The 17,550-nt window shown below is 43.2% G+C and overlaps 1 protein-coding gene across 1 annotated transcript in view; it reads right to left on the minus strand.

Moving 5' to 3' along the window:
- PHACTR1 (phosphatase and actin regulator 1) overlaps window positions 1-17,550 on the minus strand; it is a 320,783-nt gene that overhangs the window by 17,818 nt on the left and 285,415 nt on the right. Inside the window, exon 10 of the mRNA XM_068396426.1 lies at window positions 2,654-2,709. Within this exon, the coding sequence (XP_068252527.1) occupies window positions 2,654-2,709 (56 nt within the window). The remainder of the gene's footprint in view (window positions 1-2,653; window positions 2,710-17,550) is intronic.

Raw genomic sequence — 17,550 nt, forward strand, 5'->3', positions numbered from 1 at the left:
CTGCAAAAAGTGTTCTTTAGTCTTCACAGTAACCCTGCAGGTCTGCACTCCTCTCACTACATGCCTTTGACTTAAATAAGAGTCAGGAAATTGGGTATACTTCAGTGAAGGACCCTTCAAGCACCAGTGTCCCTGTTCTCGGTTTCTTTGCTGTGGCTGCTGTAATCTTGCTGTTGCTACCAGCAAGTAGTAGGGCTTGTGCAATGGATGCTTTACCCTTGAAATTCAATAAAGCTGACCACCTCATAATTACTGCAGTAGCACAGAGCTAGGAAGTGATCACTTCATGTATAAAGACTGGATGTCCAACCACATTTTTCCTCATTTCTTTCCATCAGAATGGGCAATAATGTGGTTGCACATGTACCAGGAATATCATGGTACCAGACATGACATTTACATCAAGGAGATTTCAGCTTTAACTGCAGAGGAAATCCTATTTACTCTACCTGGGAGCTTGCTGGGTTTTCTTTTTTTTTTTTTTTGTATGTGTGTGTGTGCTATGAACTGGGCTTTTGCAAGTAGCTTGACATGCTTATGCAGAGAATTTACACTCTTTTCATTATTGCTTCCTACGTCTCTTTTTCTCTAGGCTCCATTATATTTGTTATAATTCTTTTTCTTGGAAGTCTAGGGAAAGGACACAAAGTGATGCTGTACAAACCAGACACTATTTATATTTACTTGCTTAAGAGTAGAGCATGTTTATGCTTTCTTTTTTATAATTATGTAACTATTTCAATTGTTTGTTCCTTTCCTGCTGTGCTTCACCAAAAGTTGAGATGCCTTGGAAATGCCACATTACTTTTTCCTGTAATTATGAAGTTGTTTGTCTACCAAGACACACATGTTTTGGGGCAGATCTGTGCTTAGGAACCAAGCTACAAAAATTCCATTTAGGAAATACAATATAGTTCTGGGTTCAGGGTAATATTTTCAAACACATCCATGTCATTTAAGAGCCTTTATTCAATCCAAAAAGAAACCAATGTGACCCAGAGGATAACTCCTCTGAAATGTAAGACACCTTCAGGTCACTATGTGACTGCTGCGCTTGGCAACGTGAGCTTTAGGAATCTCTGCAAAGCACCCAGCATTGGAGATTCTGCCTCTCTGCCGATGCCGGTTCAAACATTGCTGCCAAAGCAGCTGCCCGAGACCCCTACCTCCCCACAGCCACTCTCACCAGTGCCAGGGTGGTGTTTACTGGTCACGCACCAGTGCCAGGTGGTGTATGACACATGCTGCTGGCAAGTCCTGGGATGACAACATGAGCTGCCCAGAGAACTGGCCTCTGTCCCTCCTTGCCCGAGCCTCCCATCAATCACGTCGCAGGTTCCCCTCCTCCAGCTGTTCTGCTACCCCCCCTGTGAGACAATCACATCTGGATGAGCCACCTATTTCCCGAGGTTCTGCCCCTGACTTCCTCCAGCAGCCAGTCACGGGAGTTAGGAGTAGATCGCAGGAGCACACCTATCCAAAGGGGGCTCGCCCCAAACAAATGGCCTTTCTGGCAGCCCCGGGCTTGCCCACGCCGCTCTGCTGTCCAGTCTTTTCTCCTCTTTGCACTGACAGTGGTGTCTTTCTCTTTCTCTTTGTCTGCCACGTGTTATAACATGAACAGATGAAAAAACCCTGCTGAGTGTTAACACTATCATTAACTTGCTAGGAATTTGATTTCGAAGTATTTAATTAATCAATTCTGCTAATTTTCAGAGAATTAATCTTCTGCTACCACATTTTTGTGATTCCGTACAATGCAGTTATTTGAACAACAAGAGAAGGTAAATTACAGATCTACCTAAGGAGACATTATATATAAGGTACCATTTAGGAATACTTTTTTCTGTAGTATTTTCTAAGAATTTTCCTGGAATTACGCATTTACTAACTTAACAAGAGAAGAACTTGTTTCTTTTGTGTTCCGTTTCCAACGTAACAACAATTACATAAACAGCTTTTTTTGTTTAATATTTAAACCACTTCAATGTGAGTAAAAAAACTGTCATTTTTTTTTCCTATTCATTCATGAGATTATGAGATTCGTGCTAGACTCAGTCCTGCTTCTCTTGAAGCTGGTGGCAATGTATCTACTACCTTAACTCAGATCAGGGTCTCTAAACGGTATTTTGTCCCTTTAAAATATCATTTCACATTTTAAGGATCCACCAGCAAGTTTTTGGCTGATTTAAAGGAAGAGTTTCAGGGGAACATTTCAGGGAAATAATCCTGAGTCACATTGGTTTCTTTTTTTAATTGAATAAAGGCTCCACCTAGTCTAGATTGCTGTGAAGATTTTCACACCATAGTGTGTTTACTAACTTATAATGGGATGCTCATCTGCGTCAGAGCTGCATAAAGGCTTTTCAGAATGACCGACCCTCTGTTTGGAACAGGACCCGCAAAAGAGATTCAGCGTCTGGGTTTTTTTTCCCCACAGATTGTTCATTCTTGTGAATTTACTGACTCTGATTTTAAATTGTTTCTGCAGCTCTAGATGTTGCTACAGGCTTGCACACTTATTTGCATTTATGATGCACTTTATTATTATTAATGATGAATAGTTGATGTTTTATAAAAAACACCCAACATACATCTAAACTAACCCAACCTAGCTGGCTTCAGGTTAAACATCAGCAGTATCAGGACTTACGTTTCAGGATGTTCCTCTGCTCCAATTCTTCAGCAGTCGGCCTCTGGCTCAGTCGTCTGCGAAAAAAGTCCAAGATCAGTTTTTGGACCATATCACATTCTCTTCCGTTCTCTGTCTTGAAGAGTTATTTTGGGGTGTGAAAGGCAGAGCAGAAAGCACTGACACTGCTCCATTATGTACTTGGTACACCCGGACCATGCGTGACACAGACCATGCTTCGCTTTCGCAGTTTCCTCTGTTTTCAACTCACGAAAGACAAAATACGTTATGTCATCTTAGGCATGACTCTCCCACCCCTACCCCAGGCAGAGCTGCTGAAAGCTAAGCTACACAGATGTCTCCACTTAATTTCCTTCCTCCCATGCTTGCTTCCTGACTCACGCAAGAATTTCTAGCTAAGACCCAGCTAACCCTCTCGCTGCCCTCTCGCCAGCCTCCTGACTGCGCCCCGTTTGTTCAAGCAGCGTTTGAACTCACAGTCCACAGAAAAAACAAGGGATGGTTTGGCAGCGCCGAGGGCAGAACAATAGCAGCCCTCCTCCTCTGCCACACCCTCACTTCCCTCCTCCTCCTCTCATGGCTTTTATTAAATCTTATATCGAAGGATCAGCATGACTTGATAGTCAACCTGTACACAACAGGGTCACAACAGATGCAATCTATTTACAAACAGGGACCCTGAGCATAGAAATGGTCTGAATATTCAGAATACAAAGCAAAGGGGAGAAGCACAAAGGGGTCTTTGGAAAACAAAGTAAACCAGGGAGATGACATCAGAAGTCAACCCTGTTGGGCCTCCTCAAACTCTCCTCCGAGTCAATGGGAGTTTTGTCAACGATGCCAGTGACAGGACAGAGCCTCCTCTTCCTTCAGATGTGGTCATTCAGAGACGTTCCCAACTTGGGGGCCCCAGTCTCCGCCAGCTGGCTCATCAGTTCCCATATGAGGTACAGGGTACTGATAGGAAGCATCATAAGAACGCCAGCTGCATGGCTTCATCTTCTGCCACGAATGTTTCCCCCAATACGGGGAACAGAAGCTCACTGAAACAGGGCTGTCTCTGCAAGGCTGGATGAGGGATGTCTGACAACAGCCCCTCACAAGACAGGGGCTGAGCCACTGCTCGGAGATGCACACACATGCCCAGCCTTCTCCAGAGCCAGGAGCTCACATGTGCGCCAGTTCAATACCCCCGCCCCTCACATTGTGCACAGGGCTTAAGCACATGGGGTGGGTAGGAGCCCACCCCCTACACCAGCTGTATGAAGGCAGAAGTGCTACAGGCACCTGACTTCATAGAACCTGAAGTTTTCCACCAGCAGAGGTGATACCAGCCATACGTCTTTTGGGGCCATTTTACACCACGAAAACAAAACAGCAGAACATGGCCCTATTCCAGCAGAGAATTTGGAGTCATTAGCTTTGTCTCTCTCCCATGGCAGATTGAACACTTATCTCATTGGAAAAAGTGTTGAAAGGGACAGAAACTCGTCCTTAATTCAGAAGTAAAGAATGTCTGCAAAGTACTTTGAAGACAGAAAGTGCTATTCAAGTTCTTGCTGTTACCACCTTTAAGGTACAGTAGCTGTTGCTAATGGGAGACTTCCACCTTAGGACCATGGAACAATTAAAACTACTTTTTTTTCTAGCAGCACATGAGAATCAAAGAGAAGAAGCTGCTACGTTTAGCCCCACCATGTGTGTCTGCAGGAACTGAGCTATATAATGTTTTTAATCCACCACACTGTGATGCTTTTCAAGAGGGTGCATCAGAAGGATGTTAAGGATGGACTCCAGCCATCCAGTGTGAGGCTGCTTCTATAGAAACAAACATCACACAGCAAGTACAAGGAGAAATTAATCTGAAGAGAATGCTCCTGAAAAGGTCCTCCCCTTTCCAAGAAACCAGGGATTGCAGGACTCAGTTAACAGTGATCTGTCAAGAACAGTTCACACTGGAGCGCTTCTTACAAATGCAGAAGTTCTATCTATCTACATAGCTGATTTGCAAAAAGGACCAAGTCTTCCATGTGTTTACTGGGGCACCTGCCATGAAGGAGATGCATTTACACAAAGCTTTCACTTCACTGTGTCATTGCTTCCACACAAGAGGACAGAGATTTCCTCCAAGTATGCCCGTGTAATTACATGCATCCTCTACTCCTGTGCTGCTCAGAGACCTATAGACTGTGGGATTCTTCCCCATGCTGCCCAGTAGGGCCCCTAGGGAAAGCCAGCCAAGAATACCTGTGTTCCCCACCGAGAGTCAAATTATTTTATAGATCCCATTATCCACCTTCCTCAGGCTGCAGCGTGCTCCTGCCTAAATAAATGACTGCCGTTTTCAAGTGATGCACTTACATGGCAGAAAAAGCCATAGTACTTTTGATAGATACAGTCTGGAGAACTGAAGCTATCTGCATTCATTTCGAATTGTCGATCACTTCTGGACTTTTACAAACCCAAGAATTTTTAATAGCAAGACTTAGGCAGTAGGAAAAGACAAGGTACCCTTGCAGTGGAACAAAATCATGACTAGTCCTTACAGTGCAAGAGGTGAAGTGCAGCTGGAGGATAAAGAAGGTAATGAATAGAAACTGTGGAGGTGTCTGGCCTCCAGTACCAGTGTCTGCTTTCATGTCCATGAACTGCTGTTACATCCCCATTTCCATCATCCTTTTGGACTGACTGAGCCTGCTCTGGCTCCCTTGGTGTGAGTCCCTCCTTGATGAGCTCCTCAAACAAACCTAGCCCCTTCCCCAGCCCTTCCCTTCCAAGCTCTCACAATTATTTCTTTTCTTGGTCTCTTGCTCTTTTAATTTCATTTCTGCTCTTGCTGCCACAGTGACTTCTGTCCCCAAACTACCTTTGGCCTTTACAAACAACTCCACCAGCTCCTCAGAACAGCTTCTTTTTAGTTCTTTTCTCTTGCCTCTTAACTTCTAGGTGTGCCAGATGTTGAGCCAGATGTTAACATTACCATTTTTTAAAATCTTGATACTAGTTACTGATCCTGTAAATCAAGAAACATAGGCAACTATTGCTTTGTTACCACGGCTGCAAAGATACAGTTTTTTTCACACCAAATTTCAGTATACCATCTCCAGTGCACTGCTCTGATCTTGGCAAACACCAGATGTGACACCTCCTCTCTTCTACCTTCCCTCCTGTGCTGCCCAGAATAAAAAAATATTAATGAAGCCCACCTAGCTTGCAGAGGTTGATTTCAGTGGTTTGATTGCTGGATTGCTGCTGTGCTTTGTTTCATTTAACATCACAGGGGTGGCATGAGGCTGTCAAGAAGCCAGAGGTCAGGAAACAAGTATCTCATTAGCAGCACAATCAGGATAAACAGGAGAAAACAGAGGTGAGGAAGGAGCCTGGTGCAACAGCAAAGAATGGATCTGCTTGTGAAAACTGTAAGAATTGAGTGGGATGTGTGGTGCTGCTGTTGATCAGAAAGGTAAGTCTGGCTGTTTCAAGGAGCTGTAAGAGCACAGGTGTCTAACCAAGGAACAGGCAAGGCAGGCCTTAAAAAGTAACAACCTTTAACATCACTTTCTGTATCTAAAATTTCTGGTGTGAACATGCTTGACCTTCACTGTGCCATTCATGCAGTTCTGCAATAAGCTTCAGGCATTCAAGGGGGTAGGAAAGTTTGAGTTTTGTAATTTGTGCTTTGCAATATGTTGCCTGGTTTATATTTCATATGTTTTTCAATATGGTTAATAGCGGTTTTGCAAATACACTGACAAAGGTTTTACTACAAAGAAAACTTTCCTGAGATTTATGGTGACATAAAGAAAGCCTTACTAGGATTTCACTGAAAAAATAATATCCAAATGAGATTGTCAGTGAAAAATAAAACATTTTGCTCACATTTACAAAGATAAACTTGACAGCAAACCAATTTTCCAGATTAATTCCCTGCATGATCAAAGTGCACTACACTCCTTGTGCTAGAACTATACAAGAGCTGAGCAGCTCTTCATAAGGACATTGTGTGGTGGGGTTGTTTTGTTTGTTTTTCTGTTTTTTTTGAAGTTGCTCTGGGCTGGGCACGTCATGGTGGATGAGTAGGAGTTTTGGGGCATGAGGGACCATCCTGCAAAATCAATTGCTTTAGACTCAAAGTATTGGCTGGTGGGGGTGTAATCTCTTCAGGGAGCCCAAGGAAAGAAAGGCAGCATTTTCACTGACGAATGCCACCGTTTGGAGCCTGCCCAGCAAACTGAGAACTCAGAATGGGAAGTTTCTGCTCAATGTGGCAGTGTCCTGCAGGAGCAATAAAAGGAAAAACTGGCTGCACAACTCCCCAGGCAATATAAAACACTTAAATGAAAAGCCCACACATTGATGCTTACCCCGCTCTGCAGTGTGGCCATACCCAGAGGGCTCTCCAGACAGCAGCCAACTAGTTGTGGGGCTGAGGGTCAGGTTCTTGCAGCCCTTGTGTCTGGTAGCACCTTTGAAGCAAGGTGCTCCTGGCTGCTTTGGCTGTCCCCTACTAGGAGTCATGGGTTTTCTCTCCTTAGTCTCTTGTTTTGTTGTGGATGAACTCTTGAGAAAGAGCTGGTTAATGCCATCCAGCTCGCTGCTGTGTGAACAGGACAGTCCTGGATATGTGTTTTCTGGATATCAGGAATTATCTTTGCTGCTGCCTAGAGGGCAAGAAAATCTAAGATCTTAGTATGGGGTCATCTGTAAGTATAATGGCTGGATATAGTACAGGGCTTGCTGGAAAACGATGCCCCATATACTTGCCAGGCTTGTTAACTCTGAGTGTTTGCAGACACAAGAGGCAGAACCCTGCAGCGCTCCAGTGCTTGAATGGTCACATCTGATATGTGTGACCCAAGAGCAGGACTGATGGGCAAACAGGTCACAGGCAGTCACAACAGGGCATGCGGCGGTATGGTGAGGTGTCCAGAACATCACATAAACATCTTGGAGCCCAGCCATGCTCCCACAGCTCTTCCTGATGACACAGGTCACCCTGATGTAAAAGAACATCTGAGCACAGTGGGGCATAACCTCTGGAGCAACTCCTGAATTTATTCTGTAGATGCAAATCTTTTTACTCAGTTGCAACTAGGTTCATACCACCCTAGAGACTGCTCTAAGAGAGAAGTAAATCTGAGCTGGGCATGTGAGAAGCCAGCTGCTACTTGTCACATTGCTCTTTAGTCGGCATAAATGAGCACGACTGAAGCCAGCAGAACTGCACTGATTTACATCAGCTATATAATTCGACAGGAGGAAAATTCAATGGGAGTAAAGAGCCTTACTGTTGCTTAATTTAGCTTGCCTTTCCCCGTAATAATGCTGATAGCAAAGCAATATTGATGAAGTATAGGCTACCAGGGGCTCTTTGCACTCCCATGCCAAGTACAGAAAATTGGAAGAGAAAAATGGAGAAGAAAATCTTGTATTTGCTTCTGCCAGTTAACTGTTAGCAGAGGGCAGGAATGAACTATTTCCTTTCCTTACGTCACTGCACAATGAGCAAAAAATATTTGTAAGCCTGGCGGTTCACTTTCTCTGAAGTATCAGCCCAGACATTGCCAGCCAGACTTCAGAGTCTACAGAGAACTGTCTTTCTCCTAACACTAACAGGATTTATAAAATGAGATTAAATACAATTTTATCAATGAGTGAATAAACTGAAGGCATATTAAATAGAAAATCCCTACCCAAAGAAGCAAATGTAAGAGTTTTACACTATTAAAATTCCTGTACTAGACTCCACTAAGATGTTGGCTAATTTGTAGGACACATTATATCTTCCTTTAAGCTCTCTTTCCTGTGTGACAAGTCTCCTGGTATCAGTCATGATAATACGCCTTATAACTCCTTTTCCTGAGAAATTAAGGCAATAAAACCATAAGGAGTGTTTGCCACGATTCAGTTACCACGTAATGGCTGCTCTCCTCTTCCCTGTTGATTTTAAACATTCAGGCCCTGGGAAATGGTGGTGCTTCTGCAGCTATAAAGAATCCTGTGGCAATGACTAGAGCAGACCAAAGTGGGCAGAGACCCCTGTTCATCCCTGGGAAAATGGGTGGAGCATCACTGAGACAGAACTTAGATGAGAACTAGCTGGACAATTTTGGTAGGAAGTGCTTGCTTTTGGTGAAAATTTAAAAGCTGATAAGTATCAGTTGAAGATCTAAGTACTTTCTGATGGGGCCTTACTGGCAAGGTACTTACTGCTGCCTCAGCATCCCAGTTTGTTCCCTGGACTGGACCGCCCGGTCCAGGATAGCTACAACAGTCCCATATCCTGGAGGAGAGAGGCAATGCTTTTGCTCAGCAGTTCTTCCTAGTGCACCACAAGAAATACAGAGCAGTCTGGCACTTGAACCAACCAAGTAACAGTTCCCATAACACATCTGCAGTCATGTATCCAGCTGGGCTCTGGAGGAAAATCAGATTTTCAACTCAAGTTATTCAGATTTTAATTTAGGCTCAAAGCAGTCTTTTACTGCCGCCCAAAATTATGCTTATCCCAGACTTGGTTTTGTGTTGAGAAACAGCTTCAATATAAATTTTAAAGCTCCGCCTAGTCTAGATTGCGGTGAGGATTTTTAGGAAAACTAATCAGCAAATTTTCTGCTTGCTCAAGCATCTGTGGATTGTGAAAAATATAACCAAGCTGGCCCTTTGTTTAAAACTCTAAACCTGACCAATTTGTTTTCTCATTCTTTAGCCCATGTGAATCCATTTTTGACTCATAGCTCAAATAATGCAGTCTTTTCTGTTTCAGCTGACTGAGGGATTGATTTATTATGATTTTGATTTACTCTTGGGAAAGTTACAAGCTCCCCAAGAAAGAACAGGCTGCCCAGATTAGGTCTCCTGGGGTAAGAGAATCACATTCAAAATGTAGATTTCGACAATTCATTATGTCTGCATTAAATTAAAACCCTGCCTATCATATACAGAACATATTTCTTTAAAATACCCCAATAAAGCAGAATCATCTTGGGCCATGAACTCTGTATTTTGTTAAAAGAAATAAAGGAATGACTAGATAGTCCTATGACTCTGAGTAGAAACAGTGTGGATAATGACATACCCAAGTCATCAGTCTTTCATTAGACCACAGTATCACAACGCAGACACCAAGGAATTACTTAATTTCTTATTCTTTTCTAAAGACAGACCCAAGTGGTGGTAGACACACAAATTCAGATTTCAGCCTCCTTTTCAATAACACTAACTGCAAAATGCCTACTGATATGTGGAACATTGCAAGATCATGCAAGCTCACGTCTCACACCTCAAGCTCTAAAATGGAGCCTCCTCTGTTTTATTACTGTACTGTTTTATTAACATCAAATCTTTTAGCCAAATGCTGACTGTTCATATAAAATATGATCATGCAAGTTTAAATGATTTAAAAAAAAAGGACATGGCGGAATTAAGATACTTACACCACATGAGCTTTGCAGCATTAATTCTCAAATCTCTTACCCTAATCCCAAGAACAAAATATCCAACAACTGCAGTAGGAAACAAAGAACAATCTTCTTTAGAGGAGGGAATTTACTATGTATCTAATTCAAGAATATATTTTTGGAACAATAAAAATGGGAAATTTTTGAGTACTAGAAATCCAGAGGGAAAAATGTACTAAATGCTGGTTGAAACTCTAAAGCATGCCAGAAAAAACAGATGGATGTTAGGACCCATTGTAATAAAGAAAAAAAATGTTCTAAAATGTTAGCAATTGGCCTTCTGTTGTCTGTACAGCATTGTGAGAAGACACTTGCTTCTCCAAAGGTAATAAGATTGAACCAAAACCTGATTTTACAAAGCCAAAGAGATCTTAATTCACAGTTCAAGGTCAATCCATGAATGACTTGAATAAAATGGCACCATGAAAATAAATCAGAGCTGAACAGATATGCTTGCTATCTATAGGCATTATTGTGTCTAGTTTGCTTTAAAATCTCTTCTCTCTATAGTAATGTGGTTTTGTGTCTGTGAACAAACATACAGCAACAAGTCTTTAAAGATGCATTTTTGAAGCAAAGATCTAGATGCTAAACCTTAGAAACATTATTTGCCTTACTCCTCATAGTAAGTTACTTTTTGCTGGTTAAATACAATATTCTTTTCCTCCAAACACTGGTCTTTGGAGGCTTCTCTTGCCACCTTCTGCACTTACTCAGTTTTGAGGTGTAACCTTGTATTTGGAAGATCTGTAGAAGACCAGATCACCATTAATATATTCACAAAGGTGTCCCAAGTCTTCTGCTGCTGAAGAGCTTCCTGGACTATCCTATGGACCGTTCTGCCAAACAACAGACCTGAGGCAGGGGCCCAGACCCCTTCAGCTCTCTGTCACCCAACCAAGCCAGTTATGACTTGGTGTTCTTAGCAACTTGGATTAAACAAATTTGGGGTATCCCTCCAGTCTCCAGCACGTGGCTGCTTCTTACCATAAAAGTTACACTCTTAAAAGCAGAGCCATCTCCAAGCAAGAGCCAGAATAACAGAGCCCCCTTCCCACTTGGCATGTCCCCCTGCCCCACTCCTCGTGCTCAGGAAGGCTCGCATGGTTGAGCATGGTTTGATAGAGGAATAAAGCAGTTATTCCTGTGCATGTGTGGTGGCCTCAGGATGGAAAGAGGAAGCAATGCTTAAGTGGGAAGAAGGTCTGTGGGGCCAGGGAAGAAGCCACAGAGGGAGGCTGAGGGATGGCAACGGGAGCACAGCCCCAATCCCCAAACCTCCTACAACCCTCTAAAACCCCACTGATCTTTCCCAGCACCTCTCTCCTCTAAGGATCCTCTTCTGAGAAATCTGCTGCCACAAACTTACATTTTGCCTATGCTGAGAAGCAGCTGCTGACCCTGTGAAAGGGTTAAGGACTAAAAAAGCATAATGGAGGAACCATTTTCCCTATATTCAGCTAGTGTGAAGATCATATGTCCTGATGGGCCTCTGTGGGCCACAGTGACTACACAGTGATTATATACGGACCACAGTGACTGTATGTACATAGCCTGTGCATTAGCAGGTATCTTACACTTTTAGCACTGTCAGTATGCAACTTGTCAAATTAAAAAAGCAACAGGACCCTATCTTCTTATTGACATACGCACTAACAGAACCGTAATCCTAAAATATCAAGCCAGGGACATTTAAAATGCATAAACAAACAAACCAGCTTTGGTTGGCAGTCCAAATAATCTGCGAGCATTGTGGCAAATCTCAATCCAAAATGCAAAAAGCTGTTGGTTTTTACAAAGGGAACTTGGGTGAGGAGCTTCACCAGCCTGCTGATGGTAAGCTCAACACTTACATGGCCAACTTGAAAAAGTTTGCTCTGTAACTGCAGCAGCTACAGACCACTCAAAGAACGGAGAGAGAGGAATTATGTTTATTCCCTGACCTTGTTAGTTTGTTATAGACCATTTTACCAGTGCCAGCATGAAGAAAGGCAAACAAACAATGCTGCAGAAATCAAATTCATCTCCAAACAGGCACTTCACATTGGTAATGTCAAAAAAGCACAACTTATCCACTTTCTGAGAAATGAATCAAAAGCTAAAATACTCAGCGACTCGGAACAGCCACAATACAGGCATTGCAAAGAAACGCTTTTGTTACAGACGTTGGCAGTGTTAGCAATTCAAAACCACGATAATTAAGCTTCTAGGAGAAAAGATGCATAGGAAATAGCATGGTGCCCATACTTTGTCTTGTTACTGAAGTGGAAAATTCCTGGAAGTGAGCAAATTTGAGAGCTTTAAGAGTGATTAACTGTTTTGTGCCAGAGGGATTTCAGACTCCCAGACTGCATGAAAGGCAGGTGATAAATAGCAGTGACTTATTGCAAAGGGCTGTGGCCTAAAACGTTCACTTCAAAGTTAATAATTAGGGCTGGGTGAAACGTTTGTGACAAACAGTGAAATTGCCAAAAAATTGAGTTCCAGCAGGTCAGAAACTATCTGCAAGGTGAGGTCAAACTTAGTGAGTAGTTTCAGCTGAGAAAACAATTCACTAGACATACTTTTCTTAAAAAAAAAATTTAAAAAGCATTAAAAAATGCATTGGATAAAATATTTGATTCTGACCTGAAATACTAGTTTTCAGTTTGTAATAAAAAATTCATGCCTCAATTGATATTTTTATTCAGTTTTCCCTACCCGACTTGTTAATTATTTTGTTCCATTTGAGTACCAAATGCAAAAAATCCCTTATTCAGCCAACTCCAGTAGATACAACTCTTCTTGCAGTAACTGCTACGGTAATTACAAGCACAAATCTACTGAAGCAGGTTACAGGGAGAGCTCTCCTCAGAAGCTGTGTTGCCAGCTGCAGTGCAGATGTCTGGGTCATTCCTAGCCATTTAATGGTCACATCTGGATCTGTGATACCTGCTGACCAGGCTGGGTCTTTGCATGCATTTTACAATGTTGATTAGGGTCATTAGACATTGGAACGGGCTGCCCAGGGAGGTGGTGGAGTCACCATCTCTGGATGTGTTTAAGACTGGACATGGCACTTAGTGCCATGGTCTAGTTGACAGGGTGGTGTCAGGGCAATGGTTGGACTCGATGAGCCCAGAGGTCTCTTCCAACCTGATTGATTCTGTGATTCTGTGATTCTTTTGTATCTGCACCACTGTTTGTGAATTAATTTCTTACTTTTCTAGAGGATTTCATGTTTCACCACTCTACCCAGAGATTTGCCCGTTGTATAAATTTCCACCTCCTTCAGGAACACAACCTGTCCCCTTCCAGCTGGTGTGTATTTAACACCTTCACTGCCAGAGCCTACTTCTGTCTCTATGCATTAGCAAAGTCCAGAAATATTTTTTTTTTAAATCGTAGCATCTCGTGGACCATCAATGAAAACATGCTGCACCAGAGACAGAAAATACCACTAATGTCTAGTGGTAAGAAGAAATTATTCACCTGGTTAAAATTAAAAAACCCCATGCCTTAGGAAACTGCACAGTTGTTATTCTGACTAGGTATTAGACATGATTTGCTCACAGATGTATCACCACCGTTAGGTTTAAATCCAGTGGCCTAAAAGCATGACAAGGTATTTTTTAGGTGGGAGAATTCTTGACCCATCTGCATTTTCCTCTCTCGAAGTTACTGAGATGCACGTAATTACCCAGAGGCTAAATTTGGACCATAAAGTGAAAATCTTTTTTTTTGTGTTACTTTGTAAGTATTTCCACAGCAAAACAACTGGAATGTTACAAAGAGGCTTATTACATCAAATAAAGAATTAGCAGCAGGAATCAATAATCTCCAAAGTAACAAAGATCCTATTTCCAGGCAAATACTCAACTTCAAAATAACAAAAAAAAACCCACGAAACAAAGCACTTCCAGAGGGACACTCAAACCCTATCTGCTACGCTGAACAGGCTGCAGCCTTTCTCTTTGTCTTCTGCATAGTGTGCCACCAGCTTTTTACATTTTCTCCCCGAAGTTTCGAGGGCTCAGTTCAAGCCTTACTGAAGTTTCTCCACTTAGTTTTCCAACTAATATCAGGTGCCTGTACTCTTGCCTGCTCATTCCCCAGCTCCCCCTGACACTTTATCAATGTAAAAATCTACTTCATTACCACAATGTAGCTGCTGCGGGGAGACCAGTATTCTTTTCATTATTTTTTTCCTTAATTAGAGCTAATGTTGAACTACCGAGGGGGAGGGAATGCCCAACAATATCTTTCATCTTCCTTCTATAAAATGGGAGAGAAACCTGTTCCTGGCCCAGCTGACCTGAAGAGCCCTTTCTCCTTTACAGTTCAGACACTTCACTTCTTACACCCTGTTGGGACACTGTTGTAGATGTCTTCCCTGTGACATTTCAAATGAGGGTGCTACTAAACCCCACATTTTTGCAATTGTTTGTCCTCTAAAGAAAGACTGCCTTAAATTGCTGATTGTTTTTTGAGCTCCTTACTGGTCTGAATAGTTTATGTAGCTGCCATTCAGGCAGAGGGGCTGAAGAGAGTTAATATTTAAAATGTTTTGTATGCAAGACGAGCAAAGTTTGTTTGTTCATGGCTGCTGACACGCCATAGGAGAAGCCTGGGTTTCCCTGCAGGGCATGCTCAGATGCCAGGACTGAAATACCTCTGTCCTGGGCTTTCAGTGCCCTGGTTTTGTGGCATCCACTTGTTTTCTGCATATCCAGCTCCAGTGAAGGCAAGAAGAGGGGGCTTGGAGAGAGGTAGCAAAGGGAATCAGCACAGTCACCCTGACAAAGATCCCTTCTGGACATGTATCGATGATGCACAAAGTGTCCGTAAAATTGGAAACTGCACCTACTGCTATGAGAGGCTGCAGATTGGTACTAAATCATGCTGGCTAGGATGGCCTGGGCAAACGGATACAGTGCCTGCTTCCCAGTTCTGCTCAACTTCATTATTAGTTTAAAAAGTGCAATTTCTGAGGCACCAGCATTGAGCTGAAGTAAAAGAACACGCTCTCTCAGCCCCTCCTTCCAGCCCCCACTGGCCACAGCCATGTGGACTTGTGTTTTGCTTTACAAGCATACTGAATTTACATCCGTACCTTATAGTTTATTGGGTGTTAAGCCCACTCTCACGACTGGAGATTATCTAGTGCTAATAACAACTTTGCTCCTGCTTGACAGCCATGGTGCTCTGCTGAGTGCAGCTAATGAACACCAGCTGCTAAGGAAGAGGGGGGAAAAAGTGTCTCACAACTACTACACTCTGTCAGCTTTTCAAACTCTGATGAGCAGTGGTTTGGGCAAAAACGTGCATCGAATACACGCTTCCATCCTATTTTCTTACTAGAGCCATTAGAACATTGCTGTACTCTGCACTACTGGAGATCATTGCTGTTGTATAGATACCAGACAGCACCATTGCAGGCTGTCTGGGACATTTCTGAGAGGACCAAGCTCCCAGTTCCCCAAATTGAGAAAGAATAATAAATTCCTGTTTGTTGTCTCTGGATCCACACAGAGACAGAAAGGTTTGAAAGCACATCTTAAGGTTCTGCTTCGGATAGCTAGAAAAGGAGAAAAGAGCTATATAAGGGTGCGAGGAATTTGAAAAACTCTTGGAAGTGAAACTGGGACTTTTTTTTTTTTTTTTTCTGCGGCAGAGGTGGACTGAGGGGATAGGGAGGTGCAGGCTGAGAGAAATGGTTGTTGAGGGAAGCTGGGCATCTGGAGTTGATTTCCATGTGAATACAGCGTGCCTGTGAGATATTCTTGTTTAGGAACTGAGTCCTGGTAATTTTTTCCACGGTGTGGAACATGAGGAGTTTGATCTCAAGGGCTAACCCCATACTCTCTTGGAACTGAAGTGAGCTAGAGACTTTTACGGTCTACATGTCATAGCCAGGCATTTGTCAGAGCTTGTGACCTGGCTAAACTGTCTGTGCTGGCACGGCCATTGTGCAATAACCCAAAGCAGGAGAAATCTGTGAAGCGTTGTATCAGAATAGCTTTATGAGACATATTCACAGTAACCTTAGACTGGAGGGAGTGAAGGGAGTCAGGATTTGGGAAAGTCTGAGACAGAACTTGGCAACTCTGCAGTGCCAAAGGCACACAAAAAATCATCCGACAATGTTGTGCACTTCAAAAGGCAAAGATGCTGCTCATACACAAAGACTTTGTCAGCTCTTTTGATGCTTTGTGCTATCACAGAATGGTGGAGGTTGGCAGGGACCTCTGGAAGTCATCTGGTCCAACCCTTCTGCTCAAGCAGGGTCACCTAGAGCCAGGACTGTGTCCAAATGGCTTTTGAATATCTCCAAGGAGGGAGACTCCACCACCTCTCTGGGCAACCTGTGTCAGTGTTTGGTTACCCTCACGGTGAAAAAAATGTTTCCTTGTGTTCAGATAGCACCTCCCGTGTTTCAGTTTGTGCCTCTCGTCCTGTCACCAGGCTCCACTGAGGGAAGCCTGAGTCTGTCCCCTTTGCACCTTCCCTTCGGGTATTTACACACATTGATAAGATTCCCCTGAGCCTTTTCTTCTCCAGACTGAACAGTCCCAGCTCTCTCAGCCTTTCCTCATAGGAGAGATGCTCCAGTCCCTTAATCATCTTCATGGCCTTTCATTCGACTCTCTCCCATATGCCCGTATCTCTGTTGTATGGAGAAGCCCAGAACTGGACACAGCACTCCAGGTGTGGCCTCACCAGTGCTGAGTAGACGGGAAGGATCACCTCCCTTGACCTGCTGGCTATACTTTTTCTAATGCAGCCCAGGATACCATTAGCCCTTTTTTTCCCTCCAGGACATGTTGCTGGCTCATGTCCAACTTGGTGGCCATCAGGACCCCCAGATCCTTTTCTGTCAAGCTGCTCTCCAGCTGATCGGCCCCCAGCATATATTGGTGCATGAGGTAGTTCCTCCCCAGGTACAGAACTTGGCGCTCGCCTATGTTGAACTTCATAAGATTCCTGTCAGCCCATTTCTCCAGCTTGTCAAGACCCTCTGTGCATCAGCCACTCCTCCCAGTTTTGGGTCACCAGAAAGTTTCCTGAGAGTACACTCTGCCCATCATCCAGATCATTAATGAATGATGTTAAAGAGGACTAGACCCAGTATTTACCCCCTGGGGTATACTGCTAATTACTGGCCTCCAACTAGACTTTGTGCCACTGATCACTAGCCTCTGGGCCCAGTCATTCAGACAGTTTTCAATCCATCTGCCCATCCAGCCCATACTTCAATAACTTCACTGTGAGGATCTTATGGGAGACAATAAGTCTACATAGACACTATCTACTTCTCCCCCCTTGTCTACCAGGCCAGTCACTTCACTGTAGAAGTTCATCATGTTTATCAAGCATGACTTCCCCTTGTGAATCCATGTTGATTACTCCTGATGACTTTCTTGTCCTTTACGTGCTTGGTTAATGGTTTCCAGGATT

Source organism: Nyctibius grandis, chromosome 3, assembly GCF_013368605.1.
Source record: "Nyctibius grandis isolate bNycGra1 chromosome 3, bNycGra1.pri, whole genome shotgun sequence".
Taxonomy (NCBI): domain Eukaryota; kingdom Metazoa; phylum Chordata; class Aves; order Nyctibiiformes; family Nyctibiidae; genus Nyctibius; species Nyctibius grandis.